This window comes from Diabrotica undecimpunctata, chromosome 10, assembly GCF_040954645.1.
Source record: "Diabrotica undecimpunctata isolate CICGRU chromosome 10, icDiaUnde3, whole genome shotgun sequence".
NCBI classification, from domain to species: domain Eukaryota; kingdom Metazoa; phylum Arthropoda; class Insecta; order Coleoptera; family Chrysomelidae; genus Diabrotica; species Diabrotica undecimpunctata.
Genome location: NC_092812.1, coordinates 2158234 through 2178686, shown reverse-complemented (window position 1 = coordinate 2178686; position 20453 = coordinate 2158234). Strand labels below are relative to the sequence as shown.

Below are 20453 nucleotides of genomic sequence, written 5' to 3'. Positions count from 1 at the left end.
ATTAATTTTCTCATACCTTATTAAATTTAATAAATCAATTTTTTTTTATTTAAAATGTGTTAAATACATCCCTGTTCGCTGTCTATGTCAAACTGTCATGTCAAATAAAGCCATGGAGGCTCTATGAGAAAATAAACATATCATCTAATCATCTATTATTGTGTTATGTTTATTTATAGACAAAACCTAGGAATTATTTCCATTCAACAGGCTTTCATCCATATGAATTGGTAAGTTTTATACTTTATTATATTAGAAAGACATTTATAGCAATTATAGTATCAATTTTGTGTCTAACCCCAAATTATGATTTTTAGGGTACAAATTAATTTCCATATATACAAAATTCAACAAGTATGATGTCAAATTATTTCACAATAATGAAATCTACCATCTATTGAACAAATCAAGTCTATTGAATAAAATGGATATATCAGTAAGCTGTTAGTGTTTTTATAATTAGTTTTAAGTTTATAATATATTACTTCTTTTTGAAAAAATGTACATTTTTCTTAATTTATTTTTAGTCCAACTTTATCTAATCTGTTTATTATAATTTTTAGGTGTTTCTCATGATCTTCAGCCGTTTTAGAAAAAATTAATATATCACCAATGTAGTGAATTACAAAATGTTCATATTGATCCAAAATATCATGAAGACATCTACATAGAACACTGCAAGATGATTGAAGTCCAAATGGTACTACTTTGAATTGATATACTACTCCATCTATCTGAAATCCTGTATACTGTCTACTTTTTCTTTCTAGAGGTATTAACCAAAAACTATGCTGTAAATCGATTTTAGTGAAAAATGTCATTCCTGTAATTCTTCCTAGTATTCCATCTTCTAACATATTATTAATTGTTTTGTTTACTTCTTCTTTGTATTTGTATGGTATTGGGTATGATTTTGTTTTAAAATCTTTTCCTTCTTTAACTTTTATACTATGGACATAATTTTGTGCAATTCTATTTTCTTTATTGACAAGTCCCTTGTGTTGCTGCAATATGGAAACGACTATTGATTTTTATTCTTCAGGGCAATTTAAAACTTTCATCATATCTTCTTCTTTACAAATAACATTATTCTTCATTATGTACTTATTATTCCTTGCTTCCAATTTTACGCACTCCACCTCGTAGGCATCCATCTGCTTAAAATTTCCATTCCTTAAATATTTACTACAATAATTATTCTTTACATTCTTTTGGGACATTTCCCTATCATCAAAATACATTTCTTCTTCATAAACATCATTATTTTCTTTTAATAATATCCTATCAACTCTTATTCCTTCTTCCACCTCATCTTTCTGCATAAATTTAATTATTTGCCCTTCCAAAGTTACCATTTTTTTTTTCAAAATCTATCTTTACTTTCTTCTTTTCCAATTCATCATTTCCCATTAATATATCAACACATAAATCCTTGACAATAAATCCTTGCATATTAATTTCTTTATTAAGAATATTAATTTTAAAATTGGCTAGTTTATCAATTTCACCCAACTTCTTATTATTTGCACCAATAATTTTAATTTTTGGAATCTTTATTATATCTGATAGTTTTAATGTATTAAAAATAAAATTCTCCGAGACTAAAGTACTTTCTGAACCAGTATCTATCATAATTTTAATCATTTTATTTTTGGCCAAACCATTTATATAAATTAAATTAATAGATTCAATAATTTTCTCTTCATCTAAAGAAATAAATTCAGAAGGTTTTTCATAATAGCAATGGCCTAACTTGTAATTCAGAAAGTTTACTGCACAAAATTTTGATTATTAGAATTGTCAGATTGTATCTGACCACTTGGATCTGATGTCCTATGTCTTTCCCTACTATGACTTTTACTCACATTTTCTTGCCTTGTACTATTTCGTTCCCTGTCTTCGCAGCTCCTATTCCTTCGAACACAATTTATCTGTCTGTTATAATTAGGTCGTTCTGTATTTCTTCTATTGTTAAAATCTTGTCTATTATTATTAGTACTGTTATTAAAATGTTGTCTATTATAACTAGTATTGTTATTACAATTCTGTCTATTTTGATTACTGTTATTATTATTAAAATTTTGTAAATTATTACCATATCTATAATTATTGTTATATGATTGTCTATATTGTTGATTATCATTTTTATTATATTGAAAGTTATTATTGTTTTTTCTGTTGTTATTATTACTTGTCATATTGCCTCTTTGTATTCTTTGAATAAAATTAATAAAACTATCTATTGTTTGAATATTTTGTACAGTTACTGTTTGCACAACATCAGCATCAAAATGTCTAAATACATTTAAGACTGTTTCATCCTCTCTAAGTGGTGGTTCTAAATATTTTGCAACTGTTATCAGTTTTAATGCATAATCTACCATATTTGATTTTAAATTGTGATTATACTTTCCAAAATATAGAATTTCTCTAAACTTGGCTTGCTCTAGTTCACCCCAATAATAATTTAAAAATTTATTTTCAAATGTTTGAAAATTATCTAAATCATTTTCAATACTGGCAAACCAAGTTGCTGCATTGTGATTTAATGTCATTCTAATATAATCTTTTATATCATTAATATTATTCAAAAATCTTAATTTATGTTTTAAACTATTTATGTATACTCTAGGATGCAAATTTTTTATATTACCAGAGAATTTAATCCCATTCTCATTTGTTAAATTTAAGTAAGGTCTCCCTATGTCTCTCATTTGTGAAATATCATCTATTCTCTGTTCCACATTTCTTATTTGATTATTTATTTGGATATTTTGTTGTATATCATCTAATTTTTCTTCTGTGTTTCTCCAGTCTTCGTTAATTTTTATTTCTAAGTTACATTTCTGCAACTCTATTTTCTGTTCTATATCTATCTTATTATCTTGAATAATCCTCTTTACTTCTGTCCTCTTATTTTCTATCCTTTTCTTGTAGTCATTCCGTATATTTTTTATTTCATTTGCTACTTTTTTCTCTGCAGCTTCAAGTTTTTTATCCATTTGTTTTTCTATTTGTTTTACAATTTTATTATTATTATCTTCTATTTTCTTTTCTAATTTTCTATAATTCTCTTCTAATTTCTGTTCCATTTTTTTCATGTCTTCTTTGACTTCTTTTGAATTCTCTTCCAATTTTTTTATGTCTTCTTTGACTTCTTTTGAATTCTCTTCCAATTTTTTTATGTCTTCTTTGATTTCTTTTGAATTCTCTTCCATTTTTTTCGTATTCTCTTCCATTTTCTTGTTCATCTGCATCATTAATGACATCAAAGCTGCCATATTGACATTTTCCTCTCTTTCTGGATTCATTTCTGCAGTATCTTGTGGAACTTGAACTAAACTCTCCTTTTGTATAGGTTGTGTTTCTACTTCCACATCTTCTTTATTCTTTTTGCTTCTTGTACCTTTCTTTCCTTGAGACATTTTGAGACTTTACTTGTTCAAATATAATTAAAAATAAAATCTATAATTTTTTCTTTCTACTGATAATTAATTTAGTTATATGAGAGCACTTATCTTCCCAAACTAATTCTTTTAAATAGAGAGCCACCGCGTTGGGTGCCAAATTGTTATGATGTATTGTTTGTTTGAATGATGAGCAATGAGTATTTTTAATAATATAGGGTTTTTATCGCGGTTCTCAAAGAATTAGTTTGTAAGTACTTTTTTAAATTATCTTTATTATAACTATTATGAAACACACATATATATCTAACCAAGCCAATGTAAATTTAAAATAAACTATCTTTAAATTGATATTCTTATAAAACTAATTAAATTCTATAGACAATGTAAAATTTAAACAAACTATCTTCAAAATTGAAATTGTTATGACACTAACTAAATTATATTAACAAAATTTTATACCTTTCTTTCACTGAATGCCTAAATGAACTGTTTTCCACTATATAGATTCTAATCACCACTGAATGTCTTCGTACTTCGGTTATCCTTGTTTTTGTGAAATTACTTTTTCCAATTATCCGCTTCTACCAATTTAAGATATATTTTTCTTCACCAGCATTTATAAACCACCAAGCAAACCAGCAAACAGCATTTATATTTATTCTTCTTTTCAATATACCAATATCCAATTATTATAAGTTGATTTATACTAATCTCCAATCATAATATAATTTTAATTCCTTCCAATATCCATCCAATATTCTTCTAATATACTTTTATAATCTTCAATAATTATTTGTGTATAATTATAAATGTGCATTAAAATATATGCTACTTTTTAATCTTCATTTAACTCACTATATTAAACAATTGTACTATTTGTAACTGATTGACTGACTCCAACTAACTTTCATATTCCTTACTAAACTTTCTGACTGACTTACTAAAACTAAAACTGCCCTTTTGAATCCAAATCACGGGTATTTATATCTTTTTGGATGTTCCAGAATCATCTGGTAAGAGATCATGTTCGATTTAGTTCTATTTCTTCTATATGGATGTTCTCGAAAAAAGTATCTGTTCGATCCACTGACATTATCATTATTTCAGAATGTTCCAACATAAACAAAGGTCAAATTCTGCATTCTGGAGAATTCGTTAATGTTCTATTGATAATTTTGTTGACATTTAGGCTTTTCAGATCAGAATAAACACTTAAATCAGTAAATATATATAAATTAAACATTTTAAACTAACGTTATTATTATAACCCCACTTTATATTCCTAATTATTTAAAATGTCACTTGGAGAGTAAGTATATCTGTCTGTCACTCACATATGTATAGTTGGTTGCCTAGTCACATGGCTCACTTAAATATATCTACCACATTAAAATACAACTTTTTACAATTATTATATGCTAATTTCTTAAAAATGCCCTCACATAAATAATTTTTATAAAATTCTCTAGTATATAACTTATTAAAATAACCAAATATCTAATATTATCTAATGTGTAACTTATAAATTAATTTCTAATCACTATTTTTCTCTCTCCTATATCATATCAATATATATATATATATATATATATATATATATATATATATATATATATATATATATATATATACTTCTCCAAGAAATTAACGCACCACTTTGAAATATTAAAATATTTTATTAGCGTTAATATACATTTCCATTGTAATGTTATATTTTGCAAGTTTTGCAAGCCCCTTGTATATGTTATTCGTACAATCTTTATTTATTGACTGTGTTTTATCGCTAGCAAAAATGTACTAATTCTATAAATACTATAAATTATACTAATTTCCATGTGTTCACGAATTTTATTTGGCTACTGATTAATTGTTGATTATTGTTAATTTGTTAGTTGTGTTTATTATGGGGCGTCAATCACGTTATTTAACCCGAGATTAATTTGTCCAAGTAGTGATACTGTCGAAAAGGTTGGAAGGTTGGAGTTATCGAAGAATTGGTCGTCGGTTTAGTGTATCCCACACATCCGTCTGACGGATGTTAGAAAGATTCCTCGAAACAGGGCATCATACTCGCAGACCAGGGCAAGGAAGAAACCGGATAGCTACCCCTATTCAAGATCGATTGTTAAGAATTTCTGCTCTTCGACAACGTTTTGTAACACATCGTAGTCTACAAATTTGGCTGCGAGACGTGCATCCTATACAAATTAGTACTGAAACTGTTCGCCAGCGACTTAGGGAATACAACTTAACGAGTGTTATTTACTGATCAATCCCGATTTTGTTTGTACAATAACGACAGACGTGTTCGTGTGTTGCGACGACCCAACGAACGATATGCTCAATGCTCAGTGTAACTTCTCACACACCACAATTTTTGGTGGAGGATCCTTTATGGTGTGGGGTGGTATGTTTTTGACCGCACGTACGGACCTAGTGGTCATACAAAATGGAACTGTTACAGCTGAAAGGTACATATTGAAGATCCTGGAGCAACATGTAGTACCATTCGCTCCTTATATCGCTGATGACCCTTATGACGCTGCACAGATCGTCAGAAATTATCTAGAAGAGGTAGAAATTAACACTATGGAATGGCCAGCACATAGTCCGGATTTAAATCTGATTGAAAATTTCTGGGATATCCTTGGTAGGCGATTAAGAGCGACACCGATCCAACCAAACAACTTAGAAGAAGTGGGAGAGAGGCTGATCCAGATTTGGAGAGAACTAGACCAAAATGAAATACGGCAATTAATTTTAAGTATGGGCCAACGATGTGAGGCTGTTATACGTAGTAGAGGTGGAAACACCCGTTATTAAGACTTTTTTCATATTTTAGTTTAATTTTCTTATCATTATTTTTTTTTTCGTTTTATTTTTTTTTCTCCCATACTTGAACATTTTCTGATGATTAGACAAATTTTTATAATTACTAATAAAATGTAGAATAAATCTGGTGAAGTTTTATTTTTTATTCTTTGCCTGTTTACAAATAAAATTGATTTATTGAAGTGGTGCGTTAATTTCTTGGAGAAGTGTATATATATATATATATATATATATATATATATATATATATATATATATATATATATATATATATATATATATATATATATATATTACTTTAAAGTATAAAGAAAGATTGGAAGACTATTAATTCGTTTTCGAATCATTATTCCAGAGAAGGACTAAACCATCATAATATAAAAATAGGAAGAACTAAATTCGGTAAACTATAAAATATACCTACGTAACGAAATACACGTCCAGTGGCGACACAACAAGTAATGTGGCGATCATATTGAACTAAAGTATTCAAACGTACAAAAACACGCAAGAACTTATCCATCTAAAATTTTGCTCAATGGTTTAGAATGACGTTTCGACTTCTTTTATAATGATTGCGATAAGTCCTCCGTATACGGAGGACCCACCACATTGGAGGACCTATTACATGTAAATTTCCTATATAAGGAGAAGCCCTATAGATTTAGGGGATAGAGTTACTAGCACTTAAAAAAGAACAAAACATTAATTTAAATATTTTGATCTTCGTAAATAAATTCAATGATGTATTGATTAATTTTGAAATAACCCCGATATAAACAACAACAAAATACCTTCTTCTTCTTCTTTGAGTGCCTCTCCTATCGGAGATTGGATATCATTAGGGCGATTCTAATTTTATTTACTGCTGTTTTGAATAATTCGTTAGTGGTACAGCCAAACTACTCTCTTAAATTTCTCATCCAGGACATTCTTCTACGGCCTGGATTTCTGCGTCCTTGGATTTTTCCTTGCAATATGGAATGTGTACTTTTGTCTTCTCATCAGGTGGCCAAAGTATTTAAGTTTTGGATAATGGATCGTTATTTATTCTGCGTATTACCTCTTCATTTGTAATTTTATCCACCCAACTTATTTTTAGTATACGGCGGTAGCACCACATCTCAAAGCTTTCAAGATTTTTAACATTCTTCTGTTTAAGAGTCCATTCCTCAACACCGTAAAGCAAACTACTAAATACATAGGATTTTAACATTCTAGTTCGTAGCTGAACACTAATATCACGATTACAAAATAATTTTTTCATTTTTATAAAGGTAGACCTGGCAATTTTAATACGTCTTTCTATGTCGTGATTTTGGTCACCTGTTTCATTGATGAGGGTTCCCAAGTATTTGTATCCGTTTACTTCTTCGAGTTGGTTACCGTTTATTGCGATACTAGTGTAGTACGTTCATAGTAAACATCTTAATACTTTGATATTCTTACCTCACAAATTCACAAACAGCGAATAATACCAATCGCACACAATAAATGTTCATAACCAAAAGTCTTTATTTATTCTTGAAACAATTAAAAAACCAATCTTTCCAACTTCTTGTGAGACAAATACACACAAATTAGAAATTTTTGAAAAGTTTTTTTTAAAGTCCCCGCCCATTGTGACGTTAGAGCTGAAGCCGTCCGTTAAGAATTTGAAGTAGGGGGCATGTAGTGGAACTTCGGTTGTAAATAAAAGATAGTGTTGAACAAGAAAATAACGTAAATTTGTTTACGTGATCTCGTTTCTGAGTCTTAGTATTAATCCAACTTGTGTGGGATATAAGTGGCACAAATGTTTTTCAATATTCTGCAATCACCATATATCCTAGTTGCCTTCCGTGTAAATTCAATAAAATTGGAAAAATATCCCTCCTAATACCATAATATTTGCTTAGAGCTTAAAAGCAAATATGACGAAAATTTTAATCGCTAAATAGTCTTAACTTTGAAATCTTTAAATATTTCATACTCAAAATGTAATTATAGGTTTAATTCAACGTAAGATAAACCCGGGGAAGTGTGATTGTGGGGCAAGTGTGACTATAATATATAAAATTTTCTACAATTTAGGGATGCCAGCGGCATCTTCTGAGTAGAAACTTAAGTTCTTGAAACAGCTTTCTATGCAAATACGCAGTTTGTAGAAAACAAGTAATTTGATAGTTGACCGTTGGCGTATATTAGTACGAATTAACTTGTTGATGTTAGTGTGCAGACTTTGTTTACTTGTGAGAAGCGAGTATTAGGTGGTAAGTAAATATTTTATGGTATGCATGATTGTTTAAAAACTATATTACGTTGTATGCATTAAAAAAATTGCCAATTTTCAACAGAATTATGACTTAGGTCACACTTACCTCGTTTATATTGCCTACTGGGGTAAATGTGACCACGTGTACTGGGGCAATTGTGAACTTGCAAAACTATCTTTTAATTTTTAATTCTAGATTGAACATAGTGAGAAACTATAAACGGAAGTCGAATCGAGCAACCAAATATACCCAATATGATTTAAATCACGCAGTATCAGAGACAAAAAGAGGGGTTTGTTCGATATACCGGGCACATAAATTGTATAATATTCCTAAAACAACATTATTCTACCAGTGCTCGAGGAGTTAAAAGCAAATCGCAAGGGAGAGCTTCAGCGATTCCACTCCAAGATGAGACTAGATTGGCCCAAGGACTAAAAACTATGGAGCAGTGGGGATTTGGAATATCCAGATTGGAACTACTAGAGATTGTTCGCGAATTTGTTACCAAAAATGACATAAAAACTCCATTTAAGGATAACACTCCTGGGATGAGTGGTTCGGGAGTTTTAAAAGACGTCACCAACTTAGCATAAAAAACCCCAAGCTGTGGAGTACTCAAGAAAAAAAATGACAGATCCTTTCATCATCCAAGAATATTTTGATTCTCTCAAAAAAACTTTAGTTCAGCTAAAATTAGAGGACAAGCCGCAGCTCGTGTGGAATGTGGACGAAACGTCCATTTCTCACTACCCAAAAAAACCAAAGTCGTGGGAGCTAAAGGTAAACCAAGTTCCAGAACTACTTCCGGTCCAGGAAGAGAAAACACCACGGTTCTTTCAGCAGTGTCTGCATCAGGGACGACCACCACTAATGGTATTCAAGGAAAAAATATTTGGGATTCCTGGCTACCAGATAACAAGAATTCATTTCCCGGAACTGCTTATGCAGCCAGTCCCAATGGATGAATGGAGAGTGACGTATTTTTTAATTATTTTAAAAAACGTTTTTTCCCCGCATTAGGAGAAAATAGACCGGTAGATAGGCACGTAAGCGTAGAAATTATCAAAAACGGGTTTAGAAAAGCTGGTATATATCCATTTAATCGTCATGTCACACCAGAGGAAAAATACTACCCTGAAAGCCTAAAAAGATGGAAGGAACAAAAGAGTTTAGAAGACCAAACAATAGTTGTAGCTGAAATCGCAAATATTGGCAAATATGGAAATATATGGAAATCGGCAATACTGATCAGTCGGTAAATAAAGACCAAATTGTGGAAAACCATACAACCAATATTTCTGATGCATTTCCAAGTAGTAGTTCTTGAAAAATAAGTTTTGAGGAGCTGCTATTAAACACTGTTAAACAGACAAATAAGCAAAGTCCTTCGAGCTCAAAAAAAAGTAGCTGAAGGTGCAGAATTCGTTACTTCCAAAGAAGTTCTGAATAAACTTACAGAAGAAAATAGATCGACAAACATAAAAGAAATAGAAAAACAAACAAAAGAAGAATAATGCAGAAAGAAAAAAGAAGCAAAAATTAAAAGACCGAAGAGAATTAAGAAACGAGAAGAAACTTTTAGTAGCTCAGAATCGGAATAGGATTTGGTAGAATATGTTGACTCTAAAGATGATTAAGATCCTGAAATATTTGAAGAAAACGAGCAAATAATTGAGAAAGAAGTGCCAACAGTTGGAGAGCATTTATCAAGATCAATTTGAATGATGTGGCAATAATAGCCTGTTACATTTCTCCAAACATTAACACTACACAATACCAAGATAAGGTAGATAGTATTATTGAGGCGTCACTTGTAGAAAAATACTTCATAATCGTTGGTGATATAAACGCCAAATCCATTCTATGGGGGTCCCCAAGAAATGACAATAGGGGGGAATTATGGAACGAATGGATTTCATCGTCCGACTTGATAGTGTTAAACAATGGTAAACACACTTTCGAAAGAGGAGAATCACGGAGTCACATAGATATTACCCTAGCATCAAATAATTATGCAAACAAAATTACAAATTGGGATGTACTAGACGAGAACATGTTTACTTTTCATAAGTACATCTCCTTCGAGATAGGAACAAAGGTCACAACTAGGAACGGCAGAAGAACACTCGCTTTTAATAAAGTAAGATTTGCTGAACAGACCAGAAACTTACAAGAAGAAGCTACCGACTTTCCCACCTTTAGAAATGCAATAATACGAGCACACAAGTCGAGCAGTAATAACAAATATGTCACATATACTGTACCATACTGGTGGAATGACGAAATACAGCAAAAACGGACAGAATGCCTTAGACTTAGGCGAATCGCGCAGAGGAATAGGACCCAGCAGATAAAGGACGAGTATAAAAGCGCCAAAAATGAGTTAAAAAAGACGATTAACAGGGCCAAGCGCACATGTTGGAAAAACCTGTGCGAAGCGCTGGAGAACGATGTATGGGGTGATGCATATAGAATAGCCACCAAAACGCTGAGGTCAGAGACCCCGTACAAACTGTGCGATGATAAAAGAAGGGAAATTGCGAATACCCTTTTTCCCTCAAAGCAGAACACACACTTCGTACAAAATGAACACACCTGTCCGAATGGCGTCAGTCTCGCAGAACTCACCAGAGCCGCAGAGTCCATCAAAGTAGGTAAATCTCCTGGACCAGACCGTGTGCCACCAGAGGCGATAAAATTATTAACCACATTACAACCGGAAGCGGTTATAAAAATCTTCAATCAGCTGCTTACAACACAAGAATTCCCTGACGAGCTCAAGCGTGCGCGACTCACATTAATACTTAAACCCGGTAAAGATCCGGACGAAGCCAGTTCTTATCGGCCAATATGCCTCCTTGACTGTTTAGGGAAACTCTATGAGAATATCGTCAAAAATCGCCTTGAAGAGGAGTTGAGAGAAAAGGACATTATCTCGACTAGACAGTACGGATTTAGAAAAGCAAAATCGGCGGTAGATGCGGTTAAGCATATTACGGACACTGTTAAGACCACAAGAAGAAGATGGGCCGCTTTGATAATGTTTGATGTGAAGAATGCCTTTAACTCCGCCAACTGGGCACACATCATACGAAAATTGGAAACTGCAGACGTGTCGGGATATTTAATAAACATTATAAAAAGATACTTAACCGACAGATATGTGTCAGTGGCTAGAAACGCAGAGATTCGATTAACAGCTGGCGTACCGCAAGGATCCGTACTAGGCCCGACATTATGGAATATACTTTACAATGGGGTACTGGACATCGACTACGGCAGAGATAGCATAGCAATAGCCTACGCCGACGATTTAGCTATCTTAACGATTAGTGACATGTATTGGGAAATTGTAGATACGATAAACGACTGTTTTAACAAGGTAAATAGGTGGATGAAAAATAATGACCTAGAACTCGCAGGCAGCAAGACCGAGGTGGTCATTCTGAAGGCTCCAAGAAACGGGCCAGATCTGATCTTTCAACTAGGTAGCAATGAGCTGAGACCAACGAACTGTGCTAAATATTTAGGCATTGATTTGGACAGAGGCTTAAGATTTACGAAACATCTTTCGAGAGTGGTTAAGAAGGCGGACAAACAAACAGCAGCCATCCAGAGAATAACACCTAATATAGGAGGTCCAAGCAACATCAAGAGAAGACTATATCTACATATTGTATAATCGACCCTCCTATACGGAACCCCCGTCTGGATAGATGTACTAAGATATCAAAAATATAAAGATATGATAACAAGAGCACAACGTAAACCCCTACTCAAAGTCATAAGCGCGTACAGAACCACTTCTACTATAGCCCTACAGACAATAGCAGGTACGATCCCCATCCATCTCCTAGCCAAGGAACGGCAGATGCTATACGAAAACCGGAATGGTCACTTACCTCTGGTAAGGGCGACCATATGAGAGCAGATATTAACAGAATGGCAAACGGAATGGGAGGCACAGATTACGAAAGCTCAATGGACAAAAACGCTAATCCCAGATGTGATTGCGTGGTACAACTGTAAATTTAAGCGGGTAAATTACTATTTTACACAATTTTTGACAGGACATGGGTCTTTCAGGTCTTACACATTTAAAATAAAGAAAACCAACGATGATAGGTGCTCTACATGTCATGAGAGAGACGACGCATTGCATCTTTCGGTGCAATGTTTTCGCCCAAGAACAAAATAGGCTGCGGAATAGGTTAGGGGATATAAGGCCCAATAATATTATACATATAACGTTGCATAGTAAACAAAACTTTGAATTTATAATAGACCAGATCACGCAAATTATGAAACGAAAGACCATCCTGGAAAGAGCCGAACAAGATGGGTGAGGAGGGTCTCCTATCGCACCACATAAGGGACCACTTAGAACTTTTTTCTCCCTTCTAACTCATACGCGATACGTACGTGGATACCGCCGAATCAGCATAGCAGACGCAACATAGGTACACATACCCCTACTCTTCAGGGTACTCTACTATTCCGAATAAAGCTTGATCAGGATGTTAGAAGTCCTCTGAATTCTTTAGGAACGATAGTCCCCTTCTTCTCTATCCAATTGTTCCAGATACATACAGACTCCTTTCATATCACATAGTCCATAGTCAACCATGATCTTCAAAGGACGTATGCTGCCTTTCCCAATAACTACTAGTCCTTGAATTATTGTTCCGAATCAGGAACCGGACCTTCCCCTATGTGCTGGCCGCTCCTAGGCAAGCAGCATAGGATAACTTAAGACATCATCTGAGAACGTATCTTTCAGGCAGCGCAGGATATCCCCATGTTTCGTTCTCTAATGAACTCGTCCGGGGATATCCCGCGTCGAAGAGGGGGTGGTTTTAGTTGGTAGGCGACTGGTCAGGGGGGCATGCGGTACATATAGTCCATACTCTGGACTGTATGCCCTAGCATGTTTTCCTCTCTGGATCGAATCCAACAGTACTAGGGACACCTTCCCTAGTCGGTTTTGAACCTTTCCACCTCATTCCAAAAAAAAAACAGTTGGAGAGTTGGGAAAGACACAAATCGCAAATTGTTGTAGAGTACGCATCTAAAAAACATATTAAACATTTTATTGGAAGCATTAATAACAAGATTGAAAATGAATGAAAAATTTGCTTTTTAAGATATAAAAAAGTAGTAACACCTTTTTTTTGGCCTGATATAGAAAACTTTACCAGAGCCCGTTAAAGACAGAAGGGATCATTTAGTTTTTGACGTAAATTTTGTCGGGTTTAACCTTTAAATCTTAAAAAGTTTGTAACTTGCTTAAAAATAAATAAAATAAAATTTTTCAAACACTAAAAAATTCGTTTTTTCTTGCACTTTTAAATTATTTACAGTTGCCCCAAAAATAACACACGCTGTTGTAAGCTAAAGTCCATTGTCACATTTACCCCAAATTGACGGGAAAGTGTGAACCATGGATACTTAAAAAAATTGAACATAATTTCCACATCTGATGTTACGAACGTGCCCAAATTTAAGTATATGTAGTAAAGTCCGTAAGCATTCTAGGAAAAAAATATCGTGACTTAAAACATCTCCTAAATCATGCAAAATATGTCATAAAAATCATCTAACTAAAAACTAGTTCACATTTCAACGGGTTCACTTTACATTATGTTTATGTTTACAAATGTTTGAAATTTATAACATTTGTTTAAATTAATTACCTTATAATTTGATACTTCATTATGGTTGTTCTATTTTTGGTAAGATTTGATCGTTCACTAAAAATTTAATAAAAGTGCGACAACATTGTCGCATATGTCGTTTTCATTGGCTATTTATGTAGTTTGAAAATCACTTATTGCATTTTGAAAAAAATATATACAGGGTGTAATATTTAATACGAATCCCTAAATTAATTTTTCCAAAGCCAGTCCTGGAATTTTTTAGTTTAGCTAATACCAGTCGAATGCTTGATAGTAGTGTACTGTATCATGCAAAAATTAAAAAATTCAAATGAGCCGTATAAACACTACAGTAAAATGAATAAATGGTCCATTACACAAATCACCCTGTTAATTAATAAAGAAGAGGAGTTGACATTTTTTAGTGGCCACATGATATGCTCCCTGAGGGACTCTACATATGGTAGAAGTATGTAAAGTTCCTCATGACTCACCCTGTATAAAGTGATTAAAAGTACCTATATCTTGTTGGGTATTCGAGTTTTTGTGTTAGCAAAATTACAGCCAGCAGGCTTATCCACCACGAAAATTGATGGGGAATATTTGCTTATCCTTTTTGTTCTTATATTACGCCTTGGACCTATTGATGTCCGATCTTATGGCTGTAGTCGTATTTGCGACATTGGCTGCCGTCTATCTCGCTATATTTTAAAGGAACTTCCTGGTGGTCTAGTGTCTGTTATTTTTATATCGCTTTTTTCTCTGGAAGCAGTCACTTCTACACCGGTCATACTGTCTCTTAAGTTTTATTATTAATCTAACATGTGTGGAATATAACTGGCACTTGCTTAAATAATTTAATGCAAACATCAAATGACCTAGTTGCCGTGTAAATTTTAAAATTCTGGGATAATATCCTTCAGAATACTATAATTCCCCCTTAGAGTTTATAAAAAAGGTGGATACTTTAATAGCTAAATGTTTTTACGGTATTATTTTTGAATATTTTAGGCTAAAAATGTAACCATTTTAAATTATAGCACATTATGTGCCAAGATCATTGAAAGTGATCATATTACCGATTGCTCGAAAATTCGTAAGAATCAGTAGGCTACTCCAGTATATAAATGGATGGAGAATACATATTTCTCCTTTTTCTTTTTATATTAGGCCTTGGAAATTAGGAAGATCTATTATCTACAGACTTTTCGCTAACTCCTCATAGACATTTTATTTAATTCTTATAGCAAAGGTAAGGACGCCGATTGAAATTAATCACTCATTTCTGAGTCCTCTTCTATGTCATTCCTTATTCAGTTTGTCTTCGTTCTTACGAGTTACGACGAAATACTTTCGGACACTAAAATGCATTCATACCTAACCAAGACCATTCGCCAAAGTTTGCCAGTTCTCTCTGGGACCACTTAAAAAACATTTTTGTTCCGTACCATACATCCCACGAACAAGATTGTGTTACTCCTCACATTTCCCATAATGAGTTTTTTAAAGTATTATGAGCAAAAAATTCGTAGTAAAAATAATCCAGTAAGAGAAATCCATATAATTACGCTAATCTTGTTATCACACATTCATTATAAATATTGTTACTGTGAGTGTTAATTTATTATTACTTACCATAAGGTTTAAATCTGTATTAAACTGTGTTCCATTCTGCATATGACTAATCGTTGTATTGATATTGGGAACCCTATCAATTGAACTGACCACAGCAACACTGTAGGTACAGGTAAAATATTTATCTAGGGATGTATAGTCGCCGAAAATACTAACGTCTACTTTTTGTCTTCTTTCCCAGGACACAACTCCATGTAAATCATATAGATTATTCAAATGTTCAAACCTAGTAAAAAAAAATATATTTTTGGAAAGTGCGAAACAGATAAATAATTTATGTAAACTTTCAACTCTTTCAGAGAGTGGAATCAACTGAATAGTTGAAACTGGGATCTCTCGGGTCAGAGAATCTTTGCCAATGCGAAAGGTTCAAATTAATTAAAAGGCACAAAAAAATTCTGTATAGTAAAAATAAATATGTGGTCTTACCTTCCTTTTAGTTGCGTTACTCTCCAATTATCAAATGGAGTTTTTAACTCTGAAGTAATTTCTAAGTAGAGCTTTCTGTTATATTCATACAATACATCCAAGTTAATAGCAAATATTTTCTCGACATCCCAAGAGACACTTATTAATGTATTTAAGTGTTTGTCTAGAAAAATTACCAAGCTGTTAGTATATTTTTAAAAATATGAGGATTTGTAATATATTTATCATTATTTGTCAAATATCAGCAGTTTCATACAAGATATAAAATGTGAATGTGAATTTTAATCGAAGCTTAGTTGTAGTGTCCGAAATGTAAAATTATCAACATAATTATAGATTAAAATGTTATATATCATGTATATAAATGAATCCACTAAAAACTTTTGAAGGTAAACTCGTAACAACAATATATGCAGACATATATTATAGGGTCTTATGTATAAAACATAATCAAGTCATATTGGGGGATTTTAACTCTCGAATAGGCAATCAAGTAATACACAAAATTAAGCAAGAACATAATGAAGATGGAGAACTAATGATAGACTTCTGCACGAATAACAAACTAAGAATAAACAACACATTTTTTGACCATAAAGTCCAACACAAATATACATTTAGTAACACCCGTGGATAAAGATCTATGATAGATTATGTTATAACCAACCGAGATATACATCCACGAAAATAATCGACTTAAGATGCCTCAACTCAGCAGATGTAGGTAGGAACCATAGCCTAGTATTATGTAAAATAAGAATCATCCTAAAATACTCCCCCCCCTACGGGGGTGAATCCAAGGACTACTTATACAGGAAAAGAATATCAGAGAAGATCGCTGGGAATAAAATATTAGAACACGATAACATCGCGGAATGCTGGGACAAACTCATTACATTAATTACATAATTAATGCAGCAATAGAATCACATTTAGAGAAGAAAGTAACGATTACTAACATATTAAAAAAGAAAACGCCATGATTTAGAGAGAAAGTGAGGACAAAGTGTAAGGGAAAGAAGAGAGCCTTTTTACAATACAGAAAACAACAAACACAACAGACATACAACCACTATAAATGAATCAGAACTGAAACGAATACTTTATTTAGACAAATAATAAGAAATCACTGGCAGAGCTTCTCAAAACAGATGGAACACGACTTTTACGGAACACAAAACGAAATATGCAGAATGATTAGAGGACAAAGAAAACAGATGAACGAACTAATAAAAACGAAACGCAAAACATGGGTAGACTACTTTCGATTTCTATTTTCTAAAGGTGACGATAATGAACCAGCAACACTAGAGGTGACGACAAACGAAGAAAAATATAGGAGAAAGGGGTAAAGGAAGCATTAAGGAAATTAAAAAATAGAAAATTACCAGGAGAGGACAGACTACCGGATGAACTCCCAAAGTACGGAGGACCAGATCTGAACAAAACAAATATTAAAACTAATCCAAAAAATAATAAAACAAAACAGAATTCCTCCAGAATGGAGATTGGGCATCCTAATATTTATCTTCAAAAAGGGAGACAAATCGGACCCAGAAAATTACAGAGAAATTAATTCATTAAACTCAACACTAAAATTAACAACCAAAGTGATAACAAATAAACTGAATGAAATTATAACACTAGCAGAAGAACAACAAGGTTTTAGGTCGGGAAAATCATGCACCGACGCTATATTTATATTGAGGCAAGTGCAAGAGAGATCATTAGAATACAACGAACTGGCATATCTATGTTTCGTGGACCTTAAGAAGGCATTTGACCGGGTCAAATTAAAGGACATTATCCACTTACTATACGCAAGAGAAATACCTCTAGGAATAATTAAAACGATCGAAAATATCTAGCAAAACAACACAATAAAAGTAAAAGTAAAAGAAGAACTAGCCGATCTTATTGAAGCTGGAAATGGGATAAGACAGGTAGATATCCTGAGTTCTCTATTGTTCAACCTGATTATGGATGAAATAATAAAAAGTAAGAACAAAAATAGGATACCAAATGGGAGAAAAACAACTTAAAATAATCTGCTATGCAGACGACGCAACACTACTCTCTCAAAGTGAAGATGATTTACAACGTATGCTGCACCAATTTAATCTAACCGCCAAAAAATTCAACATGTTAATTTCCCCAAAAAAGACAAAATGCATGGTTACAACAGCAAATTTACTAAGATGTAAATTGGAGCTGGAAGGTCAGATAATAGAACAAGTTATGGAGTTTAAATATCTAGGCATCACATATTATCTAGCTATGGAAAGCTCTAAACGTAAGTGGAAGATCAAGTGAATAGAGCAAACAGAGCCGCAGGCTGCCTGAATGAAACAATATGGAGAAATAAAAATATCACGAAAGAAACGAAAGGCAGACTTTACAAAACAGTCATCAGACCAATAACGACATACGCGGCAGAAACAAGACCTGACATAGGGAGGACAAAAAGGATGTTAGAAACAGCAGAGATGACAATAGTTAGAAAAATTGATGGTAAGACACTATGGGGCAGAGCTAGAAGTACAGATATACGACGTAGATGCAAGGTGGAGAGCATCAAGAACTAAGAAAGAAATAGAAGAGTAGAATGGAACGATCATTTAAGCCGAATGATAATAAATAGAGTAGTAAAGACCGTAAGAGACGGTTCCTCAATAGGAAGCCGATCAGTAGGAAGACCACGAAAACCATGGAACGACAACTTACTAGAGACACATTGAAAAACAGACAGAGTAATGTCTATATAAAAAGATGAAAAAGAAGAAGATGTATAAAACGTTTTAATTTTAAAATATAATACAACTTTATAAGTGATGCAGAGCTTTACAGAAGAATAATCGTTTATAGGGACGTACGCCAATATAAAAAGGATAGAAACCTTAGAAAGATGAAGATCTTAGGTTTTAATAAACACAGGACTACCATACTCTTATAAAGCACTGAAGAAATAATTTATAACGTATAAACGTCACATGTTTGATACTTTCCTTCAAATAACTATTTAATTCCAATTTCCTTGGATTTTATTCATCAGTTAACTTTTTATTTTGTTTTACTATTTTTTTTAAAGATAGCTTGCGCTCAACTTTTCTTGTAACTAAATAGTCTGTTTAATTATTATTGTTCTATTTAAATTTTTAATTACTTCAGTTATATTTTCAGTTCGCTACAAATTTGTTTAAATGTTGGTATTTCTGATTGTTACGTCAATTTTTTCTGTATTCCTTGCATGTATTTAAAGTAGAATTTTCTTTCAGAACCCATTTTTTACTTCTTAGTCTACTACTTGGTTTTTTTTTTAATTGAGTTAGTGTTGTACTCCGTTAGGATAAAACTATCCACGTGGTATTTACAACTGATGATTAACGGGGGGTCGCAAGCCTTCAATCCTAGATGCTACTACGATGGAACCAACATCTCCATTCAGGCCTACATACATCTCCATGTGACTTTTGTTATTTTTCTGTGCAACGAAAACTGTTTATTGACATCTAGAGTTTATAAAAAAAAATACCCAAATCGTTAGAAGCCTGATAGACGTACTTTTGAAAGATTATTACAACAGTTTAGAGCTAGCAGAAACGTAGAATATAAAGGTATTGCCCAGCCTCAACCTCAAATTTAAGCCCAGTCTAGTTATGCAAAAATCATCGATTTCACGGCAAAATTTTTCGCAGACATCTGAAGCTTTTAAGACATAGGTGGGGGTTACTAGATGACGAATAGATGAAAAAGTACTCGTATGTTTACCTTACGTTTTTTTAAACAAGAATTTATGGTCGCAATTTGATTTTTTGTCTATAAGGGTTTTCCCTTATATTTTACATAAACATATCATTTTTTTATATCAAGAATATCTTTATTTTCCCGTTTTTTAAATTAAAATTGATAAATAATTTAGGCAGATATTTGCAAAAAAGCAGTTTTTTTGCACTAATTTATAAATTTTATTAATTTTTTTATTAACAAAATAAAATTAATACATTTGAACGTCGAGGAATTACCGTCTTTTAAATTTGTGTGAAATTTACCCACGATCGGTCAAATAGTTTAAAAGTTATTTAATTTAGTTATCCCTGAGGCTAAATATTTAAACTATTGAACTTGCTCTACTAATGATGCTAGACACATTTAGCAAATTTCATAGGATTCTTTAAGACTTAAACTATCTCAGAAGTTAAATTCATACTGCGTTTTCATTGAAATTATTTACAAAA

General features: G+C 32.6%; 1 protein-coding gene across 2 annotated transcripts in view; it reads right to left on the bottom strand.

Annotated features, from left to right (window-relative positions):
- The window catches only part of Apoltp (Apolipoprotein lipid transfer particle), a 1459665-nt gene that overhangs the window by 1044236 nt on the left and 394976 nt on the right, over window positions 1-20453 (bottom strand). For both annotated transcript variants that reach the window (XM_072546518.1, XM_072546519.1), the window contains exons 20-21: window positions 16219-16381; window positions 15790-16015 (exon numbers count right to left, since the gene is read on the bottom strand). In XM_072546518.1, the coding sequence (XP_072402619.1) occupies window positions 15790-16015; window positions 16219-16381 (389 nt within the window). The remainder of the gene's footprint in view (window positions 1-15789; window positions 16016-16218; window positions 16382-20453) is intronic.